The sequence below is a fragment of the Chionomys nivalis genome, chromosome 24 (genome assembly GCF_950005125.1).
Source record: "Chionomys nivalis chromosome 24, mChiNiv1.1, whole genome shotgun sequence".
NCBI lineage: Eukaryota > Metazoa > Chordata > Mammalia > Rodentia > Cricetidae > Chionomys > Chionomys nivalis.
Window position 1 is genome coordinate 36,718,583 of NC_080109.1, and position 24,951 is coordinate 36,743,533.

Sequence of the window (24,951 nt, forward strand, 5' to 3'; positions counted from 1 at the left end):
GAAACAAGATTTTCATGGGCAGTCTGTGAATGAGATTGTACCTGAGAAACCCAAAACCCTGTATTTGCTCGGTGCTGGGAGGAGGGGGGAAAGACAAGCTCGGAGTTCAGTGGCTGCTGAGCCACCCCAAGAACCCAGAGCTGCAGAATTAAAGGGACTGTACTTAGGGCTAAAGCTATAAAGTGCCTTCCTCTATAAACTCAAAACATAATGTCAGGGTGAATGCGAACCTACTTTATTAACTTTATGGTATTGAAAACTGCCAGCGAGTTGTCTTGTTTTTAAATACCGTCCTCTGCAGAGTGTTACAGGGCCGTTTGTCCACAGGAAGCCATTAAAAGTGGACAGTGCAGTCATTTCATCTGGCTTTTGGTGGACTGCTTTTCTTTCTTTTAATGATGTGCTGGCATGTACCGTGCCCATAGGGTCTCCATTAGCTGGGCTCCTACTTCTGGGACAACCATGAAGTTTAAGGCTTAAAAGAGGCATCGGTTTACAGTCCTGTGGGGATCATTGGAATACTGAGGCACTAACTTATTACTGTTTTAACTAATATATTGACTTATTTTAAATAAACAGTTCTACAATGAAGGCAGAACCCATGGCCTTATTGGAAATCTTTGGGCTTTTGAAAGATCCTGCAGTCCCTGTAGCTGGGGAGGAAGGAAAAGGCTTGAGGAGGGTTTATACCCTTTCAAACAAGGAAGAAAACACGTTAACCTCTCCCACCCCAGGCCTGCCGTCAACTAAAGTGGAGTCTTTATAACTCCTAGAAAATCCTCCTGTTCCCACTCAGACCTCGTACTTTCCAATGTCATCTTCTTGGTAAACAAAGATTAAGAAAATAAAAACGGGGTGACGCCTCTCCTACTGAAGAACGTCTTAAAAGTGTGATTCTTTAAAACCATTTCCCACGAGCCACTCTGCTTCTGCTCTCCCAAAGCCTCGTATTTATTCAAGCCGCCCCCCCCATTCTATCCCCTTGATATTTAGATCATATGTCCTGATACATGCTTGCAAATTAAAGCTGGTTTGAGATTATAGTAAAACCATTATTTTTAATAGCCCATTGCAAGGGCGGTGCTAAACCCTGCAGAACACGCATGTTCCTGATTACTGCAAGCAGAAAGCAGCGCTTGCAGCGGCTTAATTTGTACCTGGTAACTACTGTAAGCAGACTTCTCTAGAAATCCCAAGGAATAAAGGGTGCTGGTGGTATGTGGCTCCTTGTATTTATTTATTGTTTTAGAAACCTCCTGACTGGAAGCAAGCTTACGGGCGGAGAAAAGCAAGCTCTTTGCAAAACTCTGGCTCCCTACCCTTATCTGGGCCTGTGTTTCCTCTAATGGGGTAGATTTTCTAATGAGTTTTTATTGGAAGAGCAGCATGCTAGTCCAGGACTCGTCACTTCTTGCAGGGTTGTGGATCTCTTTCTGTGAATTTCGGTATGTCAGGAAAATGTAAGATGGCTAGCCTCACGTGAAGTTATTATTCCTTCATAAGCAAAAGAAGAGGGGGCGATGATCATGAACCCACTGTTTTACTTTCTTTGCCCAGATCCTTGTAATGACACTTGTTACTTCTTACAGCTTATTCAGTGTACAGGAGTGATAACAATGACAGCAATGTCGATATTATTTAATATAAAACAAATATTAAAGCAATAGTGGTGATGCTAGAATGGATCCTCCCTGCCTCTAGACTTATCTCGCGGGGTCCCGGGGAGGAAGTTAAGGTTGTGTTTGAAGAAGGGACTCTCAGAGTTGGGAACATTTTCCCCTCAGGCAGTGTCCCAGGGCCTGGGTACCTGTAACCTGGAGGATGAGGCTAGCAAGCAGGAGCCTGGTGGGTTCACCTGGGTTCCTGAGGCCTCAGTCACCAGGCTTTATTTCGGGATACATCGCCACCTACCGGCCTCCTGCCATACCTGCAAGGATCCCGTCCAGACCCGTAGCCCCACCTCCCTTAGCAGAAGCAAATACGCGGGAGGGGGGTGGGGGCAAATTCAAAGGGAGGATTTTTCCCTGGAATGTGATTTTAGTCAGGACCTGTCACTGATTCCGCAGGACCTTTGTCTCATCACCCACGTTTCCTGCTTTTTCACAGACGCTTTGGAAAGGATTAGGTGGTGGGTGCTGCAAGGCCAGGCTGGGTGGGGTAGGTCAGGAAAGGTTTGGGACACTGAGCGCCCATAGCCCGGACCAAGCCCAAGTGTCTGAAGCAATCAGTTCCCTAGATTACTTGTATTTAATACACAATGCATCATAAAACAAATCTCTCATCCTGACAGGAAGAAAATAGAACAGCTCATAGCTCCAGCTAGTCCAATTTATGGCTAAATTAAAAAAAAAAAAAGCTCCAACAATGGGCAAGTTGAGGAAGGACCCACGATCAATGCAGGGAGGCCCGGGCTCCTCAAGGTTCTCAGGCAGGGCTCTATGGGAATATCTGACCGCTTAGGTTATTTACAAAGGATTTTTTCCTGTCTTACCTACCACTGCTGTGAGATTTTTCCCCTCAAACAATGGCCATTATCTGAAATAACAGTTCAATGTCACAGATAACAGGCCACCAAAATGAATTAGTCACCACCTCTTGTCATTCACTATCCCTCACATTCTTGTCTTCTGTTCCTATTTTTGTTTTTCGATCAGCATTTTCGGGAAAATAAAGATTTGCTAGATTTTCACACTAACTTGCACTTGGAGAAAACAATATGGGAGTGGCGCTTGAGACCTGGTTTGTATGGAAGTTTAAAGTCAGCAGTTGTGAGCCGGATGGTGGGCTCCACCTATCCTAGGTAATTGCCCCTAGACCTGGGCACTTTGCTTAACTTTCCATTGTTGAATTGGGAATAAATTGGAATCGGGGCTTTGGGATTTAGCTCAGGGGTAAATCTCTAGTTTAGCAAGGGTGGGGCTCTGTGTTTGCTCCTTTCTTGGCGGGTGGGAGGGGGGAGCTGAATTTTTTCTATTTGCTTTAGCTTTTATTCCCAATTAAACTGTGGGTTTAACAAAATTGATCCAAATTTGTCTGCAATTAAACACGTGGATTCTTACGGTTTGCTATTCACTCTACAAATTCTTTCATCCAATGTCATTTCTGCACTGTATTGATAGAAACTGTCCAAACTTATAAAGTTATCTAATGTATAAAATATGAATCACTAAAAGCAAGCATTTGTATAATTCTACTTTGGGACAGTCATGATCTTTTAAACAATGTAGCAAAGATAATAGAAAAATCCTCTAGACAATCCTCAATCTACTAACATAGCGCTCTATTTGGGAGAGAAATGTGCAAATAATGTTTTAAATTTTAAGATTTGCTCTTATGTGGGGGGAAAGCAATTTTGAAATGTAGCACACTTTTCTGCTGACCTCACAATAAAAACTAGGGATAAATTTAAGTACAAACTTAAATTAGAATTTACTTTAAATATGCTTAACGGAAAGCTGGAAATGTCTGTCAGTTTTCACTCTTGAAGCTGCTGTCTTGAGACTTTTAGTGTTAGCCGGTGTCTCTTTAACCAAGAGCTCCTCTGGCCCTCTCCAGAGCTTCCAAAACCCGCTGCCTGGAGAGCCACCCTCACACCCCTGAAAGCAATTCTCCACCCCACCCCATCCCCCACCCAACTCTCTCTCTCTCTCTCTCTCTCTCTCTCTCTCTCTCTCTCTCTCACACACACACACACACACACACACACACACACACACACAGAGTCACACTTATGCTCAGGACATCAAAACCAAAGAGATTTCCCTGGGGAAACAAATCCTGTCTGGAGAAATCTCCCCATTGGTTGTTTATCCGCAGAAATCTACATGTTCCAGGGGATGGTGCATCCATAATCAGTCTGTCCCTATAGGACTTGGGTCTTGGCGACCTTTTTGTGACCTCTCCCGCCAGAGGAGGCTGCTGTCACTTTAAAAATTTACTGAAAGAGGAGCCCGTCGTCTGGCTTCCGACCACTCTGGAGATAGCTCCCTTTCTCCCTCGCCCCGGTTTCTTTCTGGATGGCCGAGCAGATCCCCTTTAAAGAGACAGTTCATGAAATAGAAACCCTGCGGCTGGGCGCGGAGTGACTAAAGGGGACGAGCGAGTGAGGGTCTGGACCCGAGGAGGCTCTGGGAGGATCTGGGGGCCGTCCTGGCCTGGCAGGCCCCCCACCTTCGCAAGCTCTCCTGCGGGTCTTGCCCCTGGAGCTGGGAGAGAGGAGTGGAAGAAGTTTTAGTAGGTTTCAGATAACTTTCATTACACATCGGGCTGATAAGAGCAAGAGAAAGTGAGGAAAAAGGGAGGTGGTGAGAACAGAAGGAATAGCTGCGAGCTCATTTAGGAAGGGGGAAAATCCCAAATACACCAAACCCGGGTCATTTCTGGTCTTAAAACACTGTTGGCGGACAATAAACCTGAAACGCGTGGTCCCGGCGGCGAACAGCTCCCAGGGAACGACAAACTTATCAGACACCCATTTGGAAGGCGAGACACAAGGCTTTTATTTTTTTATTTTTTTTTAATGTCTCGAAATGTTACCGGGTGTTCTTTGAAAAGACTTTCCTACACGAGTGCCGGGTGCTGCTGATTTTATTTTGCTTAATTCTACTGTGATTGCTTTTGATTGCTGAGTTGAGGCCGTAGAAATCGGAAGGTAAGCGAACTCACTTTAAAAAGTCTTGGCTGTGGGCAGGGTGTCGCTGGGGAAGGCGTCTGCGTCCCGGGTCTGCGCCGAGCTCCCCGCGTCCCCGGAGCGTCGCCGGTCGCCCGGGCTCCGCCGCCTCGGGTGGGTCTGCCCGGCTGGCTGCCGCCTTCTCGGCTCTCGCATCCTCCTTCCCCTCCCTCCCACGGTCTGTCGGTCAGGTTCGGGGACGCAGAAGGTGGGGTTGCCAAAAATCCGAATTCCTGGCACCAGCCAAGCGACTTTGGAAGTGGCTTTCGGCGGAGTCCCACCTTGCCAAGTAACAGCTTCGCTGGCCAACAGCGTGTGTGCTGCCTCAAGAAAGTCACATTCGGTCCCTTTGGCTGCAGGCTGGGAATTTTCCCCCTTTTCGTTGTGTATTTTTTTTTTTGAAAGGGCCTTTCTCTCAAGTCCACCTAAAGGAATTATTATTATTATTATTGAAGCTTAACAGCTTTTGAAAACACAGGACTGTGTTAGATGGGGCGTGAAGATGCGTTGTTTATTGTATTCAGATTTCCGAGGAGATTGAGACTTTTGGGCACAAATGAAGTCCTGGTAGCAAATCAAAAGTGAATAACTCGCCAGAGGCGAAGATAGCTAGGCGGCCTTAGGGCAGGAATACTGAGAGTAAGGACCTCAGTATGTTGGGGAAACCTTTGAATAATCGCGTAACATATTTAAAAAACCACATTCTTTGAAAATGTGTTTTAAAAAAAATTAGCCTCGCTGTTGACAGAGGCTGTGTCAGGGATGCCAACACGGAATAAAATTACACCTATAATTTTTTGTGTACATCATGTAATCTTCAGTTCCTTACCTTGCTTGGAAAACGGAGGGAGTAGATGCTTCTTGACTTTAAAATGAACAAGTTTTCCACGTCTTTCTGCAGCATGAAATGAGGGCAGTGTAGCATTTCAGTGGCTCCACCGATTTCCTTTATTAAATATTTCTCTGGGTGTCAGTTGGCATGCCTCCCCACCCCTTTTCTTCTTAGTCAACAAAACAAACAGCACACCCCAAATCAGAATAAATTAGCAGACCAAATACAATCCCACTTAAAAAAGAAAATCAAATTTTAAGAACCATGCTAATTATTTACCTTCTCTATGTCTGAGAAGGGAGAAATCTCAGTGCCCTTAGAGTTGTTCAGTCTTGAGAGCTGAAACGTCTTAAAGTTTGTAATTTTATAAATAACGTATTTGTTGAAATTTGTCCTCCATAGAAAGGGTATTTAACTCTCTGTTAGAGTGGAGAGGTGGAGGGAAGAAGAGGGAGCAATTATTGTCTTTCTCTTAGGTTACCATTTTTCTTTTTTAAATCCTGGAGCGACTTACTGCCCTTCAATGGCCCCATGGTCAAGGACTTATTCATAGTACTTTAGACTGGGGCGCTCAGAACTGAGTTCTTGAAGTTTATGGTGAGTTAATGACTTAAATCTGCAAGTGGGTGATTATCGGAGTTCTATGCAAAGCTGCTCTTGGTCCATATAGTGAAGGGTTTAACGTTAATTTCCAGGCAGGTATAGCAGGAGCAGAGTTCAAGGGTTATTTAATTCATGAATTCTCGTGTTGTTTAGTCTGGAGCAGAAACCATCCTCACAGTTTGCTGATTGACATAGCATTGCCAGCCCCTAGTTCTCCACCATGAGCCAGTGACTCCATAGCTTTTAATATTGATGCTTAGCAAGTTATTGAGGTTAATGACTCAGAAAAACTTGATCTGAGTCTATGAAACCTTAAAATTAAAAGCTTCCCATTTCAATGCGGATTTCGCAAGTGTCCTGAGTGACATTAACACTTAGTAGAGGCCAAACGCACATCTTCAGAAAATGATGAAACACTGCCATAAGGTAATGCTGGCAACATGTGAGACCTGCTAAGTCTATGCTTACCTGCAAACCACTTTGTTATTTTGTTTGCTGGGCATAGTATGTAAACATGTATTGATATGGGTTAGTTAAAACTTAGGTTGTCATACTTTGCATATATATATGTATATATATATATGTATAATTTTCTTTTGCTTGTCTTTAGTTTGTTCAGAAACATCTATGAGACAATTCTTTAAGCTGCAAGCATAATTTTATGGCGAGGAAATGCAAACTAATAAAAGAAATTTAATAATTTTAGATGAAAGTTTTTAATCGAATTAAAATGAAATAATGTAAAAACGCCCACCCAGATGAGGAGGCTAAGCAGAACTACAATATTGACAGCTGAATCATCCAAACCCAAATATTGAATATTTAGTTTAGAAATATTATTTTGCACATGCCGTTCTATATGACTTTTTGGTGAAAACACAATAAAATTAATAAAATTAAGTCATTGAGATTATTCATGGATGAAGAAGAAGCAAGCTTGTTTTGAAAGCAATCAGTTTCTGTGATAAGTTAAAATTGCTTTACGCCTTTTGTAAAAGCAGTATAGCTCATGCTTCCTTTAAGAATATATGTGCTGCCTGATCTTTTCCTTGTAAAGATTCAAAGGGAGAACACGCATTTCAACGGTATATTTTCAAGGAACTGACTACTTTCAGCAATGGCCCGAAATGGCAATTTATTGTTCTCATCTTCTTCCTTCCAGATCTTAGATGAGTTTTGCAATGTGAAGTTCTGCATAGATGCCAGTCAACCAGATGTAGGAAGCTGGCTCAAGTACATCAGATTTGCTGGCTGTTATGATCAGCACAACCTTGTTGCATGCCAGATAAATGACCAGGTATGTTTTAAAGATTTTCTTGTCTTATTGAAGAACACTAAGGTATCAGTGAAGCCTGAAGAATAAAAATATAACAGTGAGCTGCAATAGACTCCTGTGACCTGGTTGTGTTGATACGGCAGAAGCTAACACAGAGACACAAGATACAGAACTAAGACATTTTTAGCACTGCCTTTTTCCACTGCTGTTTTCTTTGGGTGATCTGTTCATGATGTCTTACCATTGATATCAATGCTGCAGCTATTGTAGTGTTACTGAGTGACTTAGAAACTAAGTACCTGATAATAGTGTTGCATTTTCTCTTTATCATCCTAATATGTATATTCATACAAAGTATAGAGCTAAATTTGAGATTTATTCAAAATTTGCCAATGATATATTTGAAATGTTATAATATAATTTTATTTGAAATAGTGGTTAGATACGTATGCATGTCATTGGTGCAGACTACTTGATTATACTTTATAAAGTGCATAATTGTGTTGAATTACCTAAATCAACATAAAATGAGAATTTTTACTCTTCAAATGAGCAAACTATTTGTCTTTTACGAAAAGCAAAAGTTTAAAGTTGTGACTGTTGGATCATTTTGTGACTTTATGGAAGACCAAGAAGCGGGACCGACTTAAAGAAAAGTAACCATGAAATAAAGGTCACAATATTATCCTGAAACTAATTTTGCACTTAATAAAATTATAACTCTTGTAGATTTATCTGAAAGTGCCTAAAGAATAAGGGGGTTATTCTGTTGACTTTTTTTTTTATTACAAACATCACTGGGTTAAAATTTAATTGTATCACAGTCATATATTTCCTTTAACGCCATGGTGACTTAAATGTGCTTCCAAGACCATGTTGAAATGGTTGCTTGGCAGATCTAGTACACCAAGAAAATGAAAAGTTTAAATTAGATGGTTGCAATTGAAAGCAGTTAAATAAAGCTAGCGCCATCAGCCCAAGACTCCCAGCCATCATTAGGAGATTATTCTTTGGCTTTTCACCAGCTCCCAGATCATTTTTTTCTGGCTAAACTAAACATAAGGTAGTAAGTTGTAAAATTATGTTTAAATGGGAATCATTTAAATCTTCAGCATAATCAAAAATAATAAACTAATCAATTGGGTTTTCCCTTTGCTGTATAAAAACCAAAGTGTTATTGACAAATGAAAATATTATTAAATTAGCTATTGATTTTGAGAACAGCATATCCCACTCCTGTCCTAGGAGCTATTGTCTCCAGCAGTAAAAGCACTTTTTGTGCATCTCCTGTATACAGATTGGGAAATGGGTAGGTCTAGTAAGGGGTAAACTGTGCTGTGCTTCCTAAAACGGAAACTATGGGACCTCAAAAGATCTCTTTAAGATGAAATAATATAAATATATCTTAATGATTATTTGCTGTTCATATTTGCTGACAAAAGATGTATATCAGTATTTTTCTAAAATTATTGAAAGGTGACTCAATAATTCTACTTGTAGCTAATTCAAGGCCACTTGTGGCCAACTTTGCATTTAATTTTTATTTCTGATGTTTTATGATAAGTAAGCTCTTCTTGCAAAACTTGGTTGCATTTAAAGGGAAAGTCCTGTGGTTTCTAATTGTGTGTGAATCAGGCTGCTCATTGTAGTTAGTGTTTGCAATTTTTCCAATTAGTTTGAAAGTACACATTTTATAGGCATTGTTTCTAGAGAAAACATGTTCCTCATTTTAACAATATCTAATGTTTTACCTGAAGAAACAGAGAAAAAATTGAGAAAGACACAGAACACCATTATGAGATATGTATTTACAGTTTCCTTAAGTATTCGTCCTAAACTTCTATATTACACTAGCCGAAATTAAGATGGTTGTACAATGAGCACATATCAAATAACTTAATCGTGAAATTGATATTGCATGGTCAAGTAGATTCATCTATACACTTAAGAGAAAAGTCAAAGATAGAAGACGGCTGTGATTGGTGTCTTTGTAGACTACAGCCTTATACTTGGCACAGTTAACAGGACCCAAGAAGACAGCACCTTAATAGCACATATCTGTATATTATAAACATATTCATCTGTTACTCTTCTCTGGTTCCAGAAAGGCCATTTAGCTGGGCATCTCTGGACAGCTTTGAAATGTAAATGTTGGGCCAGGTGCAAAGATACAGAGCTGACAGCAGAGACCCTCCAGATGTGCTTTCGCATCCTCTTTTCTGTGGGAGGATCTATCAAATGGTGGCGAGGCACAGCCCATCTCATTATAAACACACCCGTCCCATCGTTGGAGATTCCATTTACTCTCTAGACCCTGAGAAAAACCCTGCATAAGGGGTAATTGTTAAATTAGTGACACCAGCTTACCTGTCCAGTACCAGCCTGTAGTATTCTAGAATAAATCATAAAAATGCTCTCCTTTGCTCTGATTCTTAGAAGAACGTTAAGTTATTAAAAGAATTTTGATGGCATAATAGGCAAATATTGTCGGCTCTGAAAAGAAAGAATTTCAGGTAAATTTTTCAGCTGTGATCCAGTTTTGGTGATGTTTAGGTTAGCAAATAAAGAAGGCAATGATTACCCCGAACAAATGACAAATGTTTTGAATATACATCATAGTGTGTATATTCAAATATTTTCTAATGCTAAAGTTAAAACTGAATGAATTTAAATCAGCTTCATAACAAGGTGGAAGGTTAAGATCCACAAAGGAAAATAAATGTGCATGCTAGCTAAGATTCTGAAGTTTGGTAGGAGGTGGCTGTTAGAACATGGACCCTGGATAAAACCCATGTTGCTCTTGTGTGATTGGTGGATTTTGTTTTTTAAATAATACTAATAACGAATGTAACCTGAATTATGTTGTAAAATAGAGAAACAGGGACCACACAATGAACCATTTCCCCTCCTACTTTTCCATAAGCACTTTATCCCAGGTGATCTCCCTTGGTTTAAACTTTTTAACAGATTCACATGCATGTGTGTGTGCTCATGTGTGTGCATGTGTGCATGCGATCATTTGTACCTGTGTGCGTGTGTTTCTTTATTTCAGATATTTCAGAATGAGCTTTAAAATGAGCTTTCTTTCTTGACACAATTGCCCAGAAAGAGGCAGGTCTTACGACTTTAGATGTCTCTTTTCGTTTTACATTCTCAAAATTATTGCTGTGATGTTGTGGGGCACAGAAATTCTGGGTGTGCTGGTATTGCTGCTGAGATATAATTTCTAAGTAGCTTCAAGTCTGACTGATGTTGTATTCCCTGACTGAAAGTACTGAGTTAGCTGTAGTAATTTATCTTTATAAAGAAAGGCCATGCCAAAGACATGAGGACTGAGACCCCAATCACAGACAAGTCATAGAGTAGTGCAACCATCCAAACACCCAAACTTCATGATCCTTGGTGTCTTGATTACTTTCCCTACATTCCTTAAAGTTTGTGTTCGATAGTATGTAGCTGTACTGCTGACACGCAGCAGTGAGTTGGGAATATTCATTCCTGGCAGCAGACAGTGGGTAGATGCATTAGATAACTTGGGTGGCTTACAGGAGCAGCAACTGGTTCTGAGCAGTAGGTTGGGGTGAGAGGGAAGGCAGAGAGCTGGATACTGGAAGCTGTCCCAAGGCTAGATCCTCAAGGGGACCAAACATGAGCTTTATCAGTTATTTAGAGGCTTCGTTTATATCGAGAAACACCCACCCCCACATATTTAAAGTCAAATAGTCCAAACATCTAAATGATTTAGAGGCTTTTAAAATTTCTTGTTATTTTTATACCTTTCTTTTGAACTTGTAGAGATTGCTTCCTTTTATAAACCAGGGTGTTTGGAGGATGTAGCACATTTTTTTAGACTTGGCCTCAACCTACTTTTGCATCTCCCTTTACCCCCTTTCAAGCTTACCTGTCTATATTCTTTACCCCAAGTCAAAGGCGAGGCTACCTACAGGGCGTCTATGATCCTCAGGCAATGCTGGTTCTCCTCATTGAATATATTCAGAAGTTTTGTGTTCTTATGGGGGTTTTTACTCCAAAGCATCTTTAGAGTAAAACTCTAAATTATAATTAGAGCGTTTAAGCTCAGCTCATGTAAGTTGGCCTTTTAGATGAAAGCCAAAGTCCATCTTTGTATCATGGTAATCAGAATGATCTGAGGATTTTCTGTGGGATAATTTATATGTGTGCAAGTATTAGTGTGCTCCATGGAAGGAACACAGTCATCTGAGTCCTGTCTGGCCCTCACATGGTCTTCAAATGGAGGAAAGACCTCAGAAAGCCAGGACATTATTAATCTTGTCATTTACACAAAGTGATAAGTACTTTCATTTTTAAACGGGCCCTTGACAGCTGGTATTTAGTAAGTAGAACCAGGGAAGTCTACCGTTGCCTCTGAATAGAAAGAAAGGCTTCGATAAGAGGTTACCTCATGCCTGCCGTCCATTCTGAAGCAATGAGATAGGGAAGAACGTATGTGCCACAGAGGACACGAAGTCAGAATTCACTTAGGGGACCCAACCAGCTCCCGAGTGGTTAATGAATGGCAGCAAGACTCCACCGTGTTTTCAGTTGGAGTGGGCATTGTTCTCGTTTGTGCTTTACCTTATAAACTTTTAACTGCTTCCAGGACGACCATGGTTGATTTGGCACACCCGCTTCCACTCAGCCCAGGCTCATATGAGTGATGCTATCGGACTGAGTGACACTAACACAGTGTTGTTATTGCAAGCTTATTATGGGCTCAATTATTAACTTATTTTCTTTGGCCTTTTACTGAGGAGGGGAAAAAAAAATTCCCTTTCCTTCAACATTCACTTAATACATATGGTGCAAAAACGGCCCAGCGAATCAACTCTGAGTACAGAAAATGGGGAGCTCTTTAACCTCTCCCCACTTTGTAGAAACTTTGTTTGCCTTCATTGTCAGGTAATTTGTTAATTTCTCTTCCTTTACAAGGATTTCTGTTCGTGTTTGTATGCCTTCTTTTGATGTTAAAGTTATTATTGGCTTTGGGCATTTTCTTTGCTTTGCTTTTAAGTCAGGTCCTACTTTTATACCAAAGTTATACTCTGCTATTTTAAGATGAACGCCAGCTGGCAGTACCTAGGGACCAGCTTTGTGTGCAGTATGCAGACTGACTCTGGTGCCTGCTATCTGCTTGATAAGTTGCTTCCTTTACCCCAAGATGAAACTGCCTCAGACATAGCTTCAGTTTAATATTTACATGAGAAAAAGGTCCCACCTTCTTCCCCAAGTATAATGCCTGGGACATGATGGTGACGTAATATATATACATAGATTTTGTTCATTGAGACCCACGGACCCGTGCCTTGTAAAGCGTGACCTAAAGTATTACACCCATATTTAAGTTGCAAATAGTGACCTGATACAACCCATGCCCGTTTTTAATGATCAGTGTTTGCATGTAGACATCATCTTTCATCCAGGAGGAGCTCAGAACACCACGTACGCAGGAGATTCTAGCTATTTCTGGTGTGAAGCCAGAAAAGTACTCAGCGGTACATCTCACGGGTCACCAGGGATGGTCAAGGGCGGAAGAGAAGCCTCTAGCTTGCAGTGTAGCACCCAACCGTGAGCTTTAGCTTCTATGTAGTATGATTTGGCCCTTTTGACAAACCTTCAGCAACTACTTACAATGATCACAAAGTTTCCATACAATCAAACAAATGGCCAGTGTAAGGAAAGGGGGGTCACGGACATTGCTTGTAGGTCCTGCGGGAAGACCCTGAGAGGTTATTATATGGGGTGCACAGGTCTCCAGGCACACTAAGGGACTTTCAGCACTTCTCTTTTTGTTGAAACTAGGACCAAAGCCAATTTTGTTTTCTTTAATTCAGTAAATTATATTGTCTGTTTTCTCATGTTACTAATAAACGAGTAAAGAATGTATAGAAGGAAAAAAAACTCCAATGCTGTGTTCTACTGAATTGTTTTTAGGACAGTAGGCCCCACTTTGTCCCAATTGTCTTATTTCTTTATTATTTATTCATGAAATTATTTATTTTTGGTGCTTGAAGAAACACTTCATGCATGCCAGACAAGCTGGTGACACAAGGCTACATCACTTTATCACAAGCTTCTCCATTTTTTTTTCTTGGTTTGCTCTGTGTCTATAAGTATAGATGGAGGATACTTCTGTTTGGAGAAATTAAAGGGTGTTTGGCTTGGGCAAAGCTCAGTCATAATAAAGCTAATAGTCTGTTGGAAGAGTTTATTTCCTGGTGGTCTATCTCTGTTTTCTGAAGATGCTTCTCTGCCTCTCAGTAAAACCAGACCTAGACTGACCATTAGGACTTTCCCCCAGAGGTTAAATGCTTGACATCATTATTGCTCTGCTGATCTGGGGTTTCCCACATTGCTAGAGGTAGATGAGGGGCCCAGACTGTATTTCCTGGGGAGGTCAGGTATACACACATGGCCTGTGGACTCATTCTGTCTCTGAAGCCCCAAGACTGGCAGATGTGTTCACATCAAATGTTGACTCTGTACAGACATGTACACTGTCACTTAGCTGCCCTCCAAGCCACTTCCAAACATGCAAGTCCCACTTGGCCTTTCCTGCTTCTTCATGGTGCTTTGAATGAAGCTGTAGAAAATTAAAGCATTCAAGCCGAGCATTGGGAGTTGGAGGAGGGAGAAATCAGCTGACAGTTTCAAAGAGAAAACACAGCAATAGTCTGAAAAAGCTGCTTCTTCATATAGATTCTGCAGGGAGTACATTTCTCTATTATTTCAATTATTAGAACTTCCTGAATAGGTTGAAGGTCACTCATAATTCACACTTCTGTCATTTTTAGACATGCCAAGTACAGTCTATTATGCATAAATAAAACTTCCAGTGTTTGACTGCGGAAAATAAATGGAAAGTCATAACAATGAGGTCTTGTTCATCTTTTGAAAAGTAAACGGTTTGTTTTCTTCCTTGTTTTCTCTTGTACACTGAAGTTTATCTTCTAACTCAACAGTACAAATAGCACACTTTAACGTGATCCAAGCCTGGCACACTAACAGCACAGCTGTTCTGGAAGATTCTTAGAACGTCTATTATGTAGGATAATGAGCAAGAACATTTTACCTTTTTAAAGTACAAATGGAAATATCATTATTTTGATGACAGATTAGGTTGGACAGAGGCCTTGACAAAATGGAGTTAGTCTGAGAACCTTCTGAAGACTTTAGCATTTCCCAGAATGCTTTTGAGTGTCTCTACCCTCATTAGTGTGGTCTTCTTGAACTTAAGCAACTGGTGGAAAGAAACACTTAACGATATGTAATTATCTTTATCTTTATATAATTTTATCTTTATATAAGATGTATATAACATAATATATATTTAAATGTACATACAAGTAGAATTAATCTGACAAAGCATTAACCTCATTTAGATACAGTTAATACATAACATGAGATTGTTAATAATTCATGTAAAATTTCAAATTCCTTAAAAATGTGAACTCTGCTTCATTTAGGTGTTACATGTAAAATATGTATGTCCCAGCAAAAAAAATATGTTTATGCAACAGTAATAATGGCTTGCTCAGAATCTGGAAATTGGCTGTCCTGTCCACATCACTGCTACTTTTTTTACCCCTTGTTTTACTTGACTTTTCTTTTTTTTGCATTCAGAATTGGTCTAAGAGTTTGGTTAAAATGAATTAATTACAATAATTCTATCTATAGTAAATGATGTCTGTTTACTAGTATATTATGTTTATGCCTTAACTACAAATGTCACTATTACCAAAAGGGAACAGTTTGGGGTTTCCTGGTATTGTTTTGCAATTATGCAAATGATTAAGAATTCTTTTTGAAACTCAGAAATTTTGCTAGTGTGCTGCTCTGGCAAAAATTGGTAGTAAAAGACTACAATGAAGGCGATTACCAAATCAATCATTGTAGATGCTTATCTTTTTAAATTGAAGAATTCAAAAACCCAAGTTTATGAAGATAGAAATACAGCTTATTGGAAAAGAAAAAAACAGTTTATTCAGATAGTAGAAAAATTAAATTTTTATGTTATGAAAAAGTTTAGCCATGTCCATAACATCTATTTCTGAATTTTAGTAACAGTTATCAAATTTAGAATTCTAAAAGAGATCACAAGGTTGCAACAACTAACTGGCTTGTGAAATAGAATGCCTGTGTACCTGTTTCTCACACTGATGGGATCCTTCTTCTGCTTTTCCACTTTGTGTTGGGATTGTCTTTCATTCCAGCAGAGTGCTCTAGAAGAGAGAGCAGCACAGAGAACTGACAACTTTTGAATTGGTTGAAACTTATTTCTGAATATTTGAGATTTCTGTCCTTGTATTGAATTCATCGCAAAACCCAGGACATTTTAATTTTGGACCCGGTTAAGTTTTTCCACACAGCTACAATGGGAAAGGAGGACTGTTAAGTCTTTTATGGAATTTAGCAGACTAATCAACTCCCATTTTTTCCACAGCCAAACCCCCAGAAAAAATAGTGTCTATTCCTCTGGTGTATAAGTCAGATGACACAGGGTTTCTAGACTTGCCGTGCAGCTGAGTCTCTGAGGTGCCCTGGTCCTAAAGACAGTGTGTCTGTCTGTGAGCATCCACCCTGGTTAAGTGTCTGCAGAGATCGCTCCTGCTGCTGCCGGCTTCTTATTTACCACAAGATGTTTTTATAACATGAAAGTAGAGACACAGCATTTCCTGAAAACAGAGACACGGTATTTCCTGAAGGAGGAGGTTCATTCAGGGTTGCATCCCATCATTTTCCCATGCAATCAGTTTGAGACACACACACACACACACACACACACACACACACACACACACACACAAAGACGGAAAGTCATTTTGCTTTGAATGCTTGCTAATATATTTCTATTATTGTGATAAGATATCTCTGGGCTCAAGTTTTGAAATTATAATTAGAGGAGGAGCACATAGTTTGACTTCAGGACTTCTGTGGTCCTAAGGAAGGGCAGACAGCAAAGATCACAGGAGCAGAAACCCCCCTGGAAGGAGGACTGGACCCATGAGGGTGTGGAGGATGGGGCTTTAAGGCACATTCTTATTGCTGTATGGGGAAGCATGCCCAGAATTTGCCCTCGTTATGGCTGGCGTTTGCCAGTTCTTTTCGTTTGGTGCAGTTTCACGAGCACCATAAAAATTCAGTTAAAATTGAAAAGAACACCCTGAAGTTAAAATCCACTCTGCTTTGCCCTGCCTATCATAGCCTGGAATGTCACCTTTTACCTCCAGTAAATAAAACCAACATCAACTCTCGTCCATGTCTTTTATATTTTATGCACTCAATATTCTTCACATGACAATCTGGACACTTAAAGGGTAATTACACGAGTGATCTATGTGCTGGCAAGGAGAATTGTCTTCATAATATATAGTCATAGTGTATCCATCATTTCCTTTTGTTCCTTGGACTGTTCGCATTGGATTGCACAAATCTAAAATGGAATTAGAAGATACATGATTAATAGAGGACCACAAAGAAATCACGATATCATACTTTTTTCCAAGTGGCCTGACATGTGTGTCCGAGAAGGAGTCCCCAATGAGACAATTGGACTTGCACTGTCTTTCTACCCTCCCTGTTTTGGAGAAGCTACTGAAAAATCCTCCTGCGTCATGATTTGCATGTTCACGTGCTGTTGGAAAATAAATTAATAAGTCAAACCTGTAAGCAATGCCAGAGCAGAGGTGATTCAGACCGTGGAGAGGTCTATTGTCTTCTAAGGGGAAACAGAACTCAAGGAGGAAGCAGGGTACTAACCAGTATTTAACTCGCAGGTGGAAGGGCAAAGAGACCCTGCGCACGGATATGCTTTTAATCTGGTAACTTTTGAGCAAGGACTCTTCCTGCCTGTGGGCCTCCAGAGACAGGAGGGTGAGGGTGTGTTGGGCAGGCGCTGGGTGCAAGGTGAGCATGCTCAACTTTGTGACCCTTTTAGGCAGAATCCACAGAAGGAGCCCATTTTGTGGTAATCTACACTTCAATTCTGGAAAAATAGAATAATCGCAGGTTATATTACGGCAGTGCTCAGCAGGACTTCCTGATTGATATTGTTTTCTATAAAGGGACGTAGGCCGGTTTAAGTACCAATGAATAAAAAGGGCTCATTTTAACAAGAAAGAGAGTAAGCAGAATATATATATATATATTTTAATTTAGCACAATTTCATGCTCTGATCTTTTTTTTTTTATGGAACAAAATAAGATGAAATAAACAACTGGAGTTTAGAGCCACCTACTGGAAAAGAGAGGCACATACTTCTCTGTAAGGTCTTCAGCTTTTCAAAGGATAAACAAATAGGCAAACAGAACAGATGCATGAATATTTCCATTGATCTTACAAGATAACTTACGCAGATTTTCTCAACTTGAATGAGCAGATGGTCCTGGGTACCATATGCAGAGCAAGTCCGAGGCCTGGCTCAAATAACAGTGTCTTCTAGGTTCCTCTGCCTCTTTCTGGATTGATTTGTGTTCTGTACTTTCCCCATAGTTTTTGCTATTTGCGTTGCTTTTGCTCCTGGGTGTGCTCTGGTGTTCAGACTATGTGGGGAGGGGAGTACACTCTTGTTTATTTATGGATTCGCTAGTGAGGAAGAGGATTGGTGTGTGGTGACCGAGAGAGAATGCACGCTAGCACGAGAGAGATGAGCGTGGAAGAAAAGCCACAGGGCCGACGCATACAGATGCTGTTGAGAGCTATAATTTTTAGTGCTTATTAGCTATAGTATAAGCTTCATTGTCTCAAAACCTCTATCTGGTTATAGAATTGCTTAATAACTAACCTTAGAATTAGACGAACAATCAATAGCATTTTAATGATAAAATAAATGTCTATCTTGAAGATTTTTTGTGCTTAAAAACTTCTTTTTATCAGTGATAGAAAGCCTGGTGCCTGGACACACAAGAGGTCATGACTTGTCTGCCACTGAGCTACTTGGAAAGACAGGCAACTCTTGGGAATTTCAGATTGGGGTTCTCCAGACAGCCCCTCTCTCCCCGATCCCAGTAGCAGATTTATTAAACCCTTCCTGTCCTTACCTGCTAGGTAGGAGACCAGGGCAGAAGCACCCATCACAGCAGCCTGACTGCGCACTGAGCATGAGGGGCAGGGCCTGCTTGTTGAAGTTGAAATCAGGACTGGGGCGCAAGGGCAGGACCTAGGGCCTCACCTTTATCGTTGGTGGGAGTAGTGTTGTAAAACGAAGAGACTCCCCTATGATCCTGTTCTCTAAGGACCATGGCAATTCGGTTTGCTGCACCCCACAACCACTGCCTTTGGGGAGTCACATGGAGAAAGGCTCCTCTGCTGGTTTAGGGGCAGCTCAAGGTTACCGAGGTCTCTGCAGGATAACCAGGAGTGGCTCAGCTCTGCGAAGGTGTGGCTGCTGGGTGCTTTGAGGAATCCAAGCATGGAAAAAGTATTTGTTAAACATTACACAGACTGTAGTTGACTATATTGCAAACTCCTATTAGGAAATTTGGTTTGTATACTAGCTAGGATTTGGTAAAAGTTTGTAAACTGTTTGAAAGATTTTTTTTTTCTTCCGACGAGGAATTTTTTCTTCTTAGTTTATAAAACAGAAACCACTATCTCCTTTGATAAAACTAAAAGGGAATATGTTTATTAAAATATGAGAAATTGTGCAGCTGCCCTGGTGTGTGTCCTGTCTTTTGTTAATGCTTGCCCCTGTCTGTCTTCCCTGCCACCTGCGCCTGATCTTCAAAGATCTTCTACCGAGTAGTCACAGACATTGCGCCTGGGGAGGAGCTCCTGCTGTTCATGAAGAGTGAAGAGGATCCCCATGAGCCCATGGCACCTGACATCCATGGTAAGTGTGGTGCGCAGCAGCCAGGTGAGCCCATGGCACCTGGCGTCCATGGTGAGCACTGTGCGCAGCACCCAGGGCCAGCTGCCTTCTGGAGACAGCAATGTTTCCAAGAAGGCCCTTCACACCTGTGCTTTCTTCATTAACTTCCTTGGCTATACAGTGTCTTTGTTGACAAATGTGTTATTCCAGAATGGGTATTTTCTGGAGGTGACGTGTGGGCTGTTGTGTTGGAGAAATTTCAGTTGGCTGAGGCCTAACCCAAAGTGCATGGAAGAGGATTTTGAAGATCTGGCCAAAATTGTCACTTTCAGTTTGGTTAGTTTCTTCTGTAAGAATCCATCCACTCTTTTAAAGAGTATTTAGTCATTCATTCACTTTTATTTATTTATTTGTTTGTTTACTTATTTTTATTTATTTATTCTGTTAGTTAGTGCATGAGTGCTCTGCCTGGAGGTTTGTATGTGCACAATGTATCAGCAGTGCCTGCCAAAGCCAGAAGGGGGTTTCAGACCCTTAAGCTTGCGTGTTAGGAGCTTGTGAGCCATCATGTGATGCTGGAAATGGAACCTATGTCCTGTGCAAGAGCATCAAGTGCTTTAAGCCACCGAGCCTCTCTTCAGCCTCCCACTTTTTGAGAGTCATCACAAATAGCCAAACGTGGAACTTTCTTAGAATAACCAGCCATTTCGTCCACTTATATTTCTATTACTGGAAAAGTTTTCCGTGGGAGCAGAATTTTAATCAGCATTACCTTGTAGAGGGAGAAAGGAAGAGATCATGGACAAGAAAATTATAGATGAGGAAATTTTACGGCCAATGGAATTATTCCATGCAAGAAGCCTGTTCTATATCAAAAGATGGAGACTCCGAAAAATGACAGCTAGTAGTGACATGGGTTCAGGACAGACCAGGACAGCTGCTCATGCGTCACTGAGCGGAGACAATGTCTTTCCCTTCTGATTTCTCTCACCTAACATAATGTGATTTGGTTCCAAAAATACTTTAGAGTACTTTTCAGTTGAAAGCACCAGAGTTGGTCTCCAGGGATGCGGAGAGAGGACCTTAAGACTCTCTGTGACGGAAACTGCTGTCGTGGCTAGTTATTTTCACACAAGCATTGCCCCTATAGTTCAGCTCCATTCTCTCTTTGTAAAGCATCCTGGAAGTTTAGGGATATCTTTGGGGCATACATTTTCCTACTGGAAAAGCTGATATGAAATTGCCTTTAGAAACTTAGACTTCCCAGTCAGCCTGGTGGAGTTTGAGCCTACATGTGGCTTAGACTGTACAGGGGGCTTAGTAATTAAAAATGGCTAGTCCGGGCCTCATTTGTACATGATTGTTGAGTCCTAGATGTTCTCAAGCAGTTTTTTAAAAATAGAAATGATTAATTTGCCACTTTCAAAATACCCAAATAGAAGTAACGATTCCATTCTTGAAACTGCTGCTCAGAAAAGCAACCATGGTTTAAGGGATTTGGGGGAGCTAAAAAGATAGCTTGCCTTGCAAGCCTGAAGACCTGGATTTGATCTTTAGAAGTTGTGTAGAAATATCCAAGAGTGGGGGCAGGTGGTGTCAGTGCTTATGAGGTCGAAACAGGTGACAGTTGGGACACTGGCTGGGTTTATCTAGCCAACTTAGTGAGCTCTAGGCCAGTGAGAGACACTGTTTCAGAAAAAAAGTGCATGGCACCCAACGACTGCCACCAGAGATTGTTCTCCCACCCACACATATACATGCATCTGCGCACACACACATACGAACACACATATATTTCTGTAAAAATATCCTTGAACTATTAGTTGCTTATTGTTTTAATGCATCATATCTGTTTTCAATTATAAGCATATACTGATGTATAAGACTTAGAATGTTTAAGTGGTCGCTTGGGTTCTATACTTCTAAAAAAATAAATCTAAAGCTATGCTTCCATAGCTTCTATATGCTGGATATAATGTGCTTTGATTAGTTTGGTTTTTTTTCTTTTTAAATCTTTTAAATCTTTTACACATAGATTCAGCCCCCCCGAGTCAGGTATTATAGTAATTTTACAGGTTGAGAACTGAGGCTAAAGGGAAGTTAAGCGTCTTGGAAGAAAACATGGTCAGTGCGTAGAGTCAGCTTCTAGGGCAGGGTCTTTGCTGTCTAATATTAGGCTTTTTCTGTGTATTTTGCGCCTGGAAGTTCAGTTTCTTTGTGGGTTTCTGGATGAGTTTGGAATCACAAATTTTGAATATGTAGATGTGTTATAACCCTTAGAAAAAATGTCTTTCGTTAATATTGTTGAGATTTCTGTCTCCAACGCAGAGAAGATGATTGTGGAGTACATCCACCCTCTGTAAGTCTCTGCATACAAAGTAAAGACCGTGCTATCTGCCATTGCCCCCCCTTCCCCCCATTACTGATGTGATTTAAGGTAAACCTGTGTATTGGTGGGTCTCTCTATTAGACTTGCCCCACTGCAAATGGGGGAAATTCTTCTATGCATGAAGCCTAAACATAACCTGGCTTCCAGGCCCCAATGAAATTCCATTCCCCTCTTAACATGAGCATTAGCATCATTTTATGCCTTCCCTCCATGTGTCTTATACACCTGGCTTACTTCTTTGCAGCCTGGTCCTTCTGTGAGCCATGTGTGGTGTAAGTACCTTCATCCTTAGTGCACTCTAGCCCCGTGACACTGCGCTGATTTTGACCTATTCTAAGCCCTTTGTGAAGGAAGCATTTTCTCTCACGTAGTTGAGTTGGGCAGTTATTTCCTTCGGGTTCCTGTGTGTTTGTTTGTCATAGCGTTGCACTCAGGCATGTCCCTTTGAGTTCCTTGTGTATTCATTCTCTAGCAAAGTCTCTGGCAATTTGGTAGGTGCCTGCAGTGTTTTCCCCCAGTCAATTAATAGCTGAAGAATAACGTCTTCCTTGGTTATAGGTCTACAAAACAGCTTATGTGTCATGGGGTTACTATGGGTGCTTTTCAGCTTCGTGAGATCTACACAATACCTGTGGGATCATTACCTGTGACCTCCACTGAGCGCGGACTCTTGAGTGGGACCTCAGCTAGTGAATAGAAAGGCAGGAACAGTGCTCTTTGTCCCTGACTTATAAAGAATGCTGTTGGTAGTTTCCACTATCACTGCCTAGTTATAAATCTGCTGATTTAAAGTGTAAATTCCTGTTTGCTGTTTAACAAAGCCATGTCAATTATGGCTGACCCCAGAGTACAATAAATTAGCCTTGAAGGGTGCTGGAAACATCCTGTGCTCCGTCCTAGGTAAGGATAGTTTATTGACAATGATAGGCATAATTATTGCTCAGGCAGGGCCTCTGTGAACACTTGTGTCTTTCAAGCAACATATCTTTGGCTTAGGGAAAAGTGGAAGTGAGTTCAAATTCTGACACAACCACTTATCTTTCAGTTCCGTAACTGACTGCTTAGTTTTTCTCAAACTTTGGTACTGTTATCTGTTATACTTAGACCTGTATTTTCTCATACTTAAGTTTTAAGGAATGTGAATAGTGCCTATACTGGCTTGAGAGAATAGATCATGGTTTATAAGTTGTGATTATTATTTCTGTTTTCCCTAGAACCTGTAGAGGTGTTTAGGTGTTAAGTTTTATTTGATCAGATCACACTGTAGCCAAAGGAAAATGGCTATTTTCTCAATTCTTTATGGGGCTCTTTGCATTCGTTATTTTTAATTTACGCATTGAGCATGGCTTGGGAGAAATGACAGCCAAACTTTCAGGATTAAGAAATAACTCAGCGGGTCAAGTGCTTGCTGTCCAAGCATGAGTGCTTGAGTCTGGATCCCCAGCACCCATGGACAAGCCAAGCACGGCTCATCACGTCTGTAACCCCATCAGAGGTAGAGGCAGAGTCAGGAGTGTCCCCAGGGCTCGCAGGCCAGCCAGTTTATCAAAGTGGTGAGTTCCGGGTCCAGTGAGAGATTCCGTCTCAAAAAATACAGTGGGGATCAATAGAGACAGCAACCTCTTCCCTCCACATGTGCAGAAATGGGTGGATGAGTCCACTCGTGCACAGATATTCTCCTTCAGTCTCCAGCACACACACACACACACACACACACACACACACCAAAAACAAACTATGGGTTGTGTTTTGTTTCACTCAAAAAGATGGCTGGTTTATGGTGGCAATTGACTGTCTTCACAGAAGAACGGCAGCACCGCTGTGAGGACTGTGACCAGCTCTTCGAATCCAAGGCTGAACTAGCAGATCACCAGAAGTTTCCATGCAGCACACCCCACTCGGCCTTCTCCATGGTAGAAGAGGACTTGCAGCAAAACCTTGAGAGTGAGAGCGATCTCCGAGAGATCCATGGCAACCAGGACTGTAAGGAATGTGACCGAGTTTTCCCTGATCTGCAAAGGTTAGCAAAAGCCTATTGAACACGCGTGTTTGCTCTGCAGCTAAATGCTAGGATGGAGTTTGACAAGTTTGCTCTGGGGAAGACTGGAGCTTCAAAAACCTGGCCAGACGTGGTGACAAGTTCAGGAATCGTTGTTTCCTTAAAATGTCTTGTCCATAAGATAGCTACAGTGAACTTGGGTCATTTTTTGCCCAACAGAATTATTCCTTCCATCCCTTTCTCTTTTTGCCCCCTCCCTTTCTTCCTAAACCTAGGATTCCATCCAGAACCTTGACTACATTAGACAAGTGGTCTACCATTGAGCTACACCTCTGGCCTATAGATGCTATAATTTAAGTTGGGTTATTGTAAACTAAAGGCTAACTTTATGGGGACAATGATGACTTTGAGAAAAAAATACAGGGTGAGGGAAAAATAGGTAGTGATATGCTAAGAATAATAATAAGACTACCTCTAAATCATTTAAATGACTAAAAGATCTAGACCGCAGGCTCATTTTAAAATATACTTTTTGATAGAACCATGTAGCTCAAGGATTTAATTCAAATTAGTCATCAAATTGCACATCTATGACAGGACAAGAATACGTTCAGTTTCCTGGTATAGGATTTTCTGAAGGGAAGAATAGAACTGTAAGAATCTAAATGAAGCAATGCTTTAATATTTATCTTTAAGAAAATGAAAATCAGATCTCGGTAGCATATTTGTTTAGCATAGCCCTTTGAATTTAATTTAAGATATTTTTTTTTTCATTTTGCTGAAGGAAGCAACAACACTGGAGCCTACCTTTAAAAGACTGTGTTGATAATTATGGTACAAAATGCAACCTTATGTTCAGAGATACTAATGGGTTTTCTTTTTGCATATTTTTACCTAATAGCTTTTGCTTTTGGTTCACAAAAGATTTTAATAAATGCATTCATTTTTTTCAATCTGGAAATGATCTTTGGAATACACAGTTGACTTTCAAGTGAACACATCCTACCATGTTTTCGTGGGATGGCTGTGCATCAAACGGCCTTGTGCCAGAGTGTGTCTGAGTAGGCTCTCGACACAGCTCTCACCCCATCTAGCCTTTTCTTGTTCAGTCTGTCCTTACTGGCTCCCTCCCCTCTTTCTCTTTCCCTCCTCTTACTGCCATGCATTCTTTCCCCCTGATTCAGCCTCTGTGAGGAAAGGATTTCATGCAAACATCATTCTGTTTAGGTAGGAGTGACTAACAGACGTTGAAGTATAACCACTTCTCAATGGCTCTCCTCAAAGATGCTGAATCAAATAGATACATCTCTAGCTTCAAGTACAAGTTAGTTCATTACTAATGAGAAAAGAAAATG

General features: G+C 40.9%; 1 protein-coding gene across 7 annotated transcripts in view; it reads left to right on the plus strand.

The window, feature by feature from the left end:
* The window catches only part of Mecom (MDS1 and EVI1 complex locus), a 557,609-nt gene that overhangs the window by 491,260 nt on the left and 41,398 nt on the right, over window positions 1-24,951 (plus strand). For all 7 annotated transcript variants that reach the window (XM_057757213.1, XM_057757215.1, XM_057757218.1 and 4 more), the window contains exons 3-5: window positions 7,267-7,401; window positions 19,127-19,229; window positions 23,401-23,617. In XM_057757213.1, the coding sequence (XP_057613196.1) occupies window positions 7,267-7,401; window positions 19,127-19,229; window positions 23,401-23,617 (455 nt within the window). The remainder of the gene's footprint in view (window positions 1-7,266; window positions 7,402-19,126; window positions 19,230-23,400; window positions 23,618-24,951) is intronic.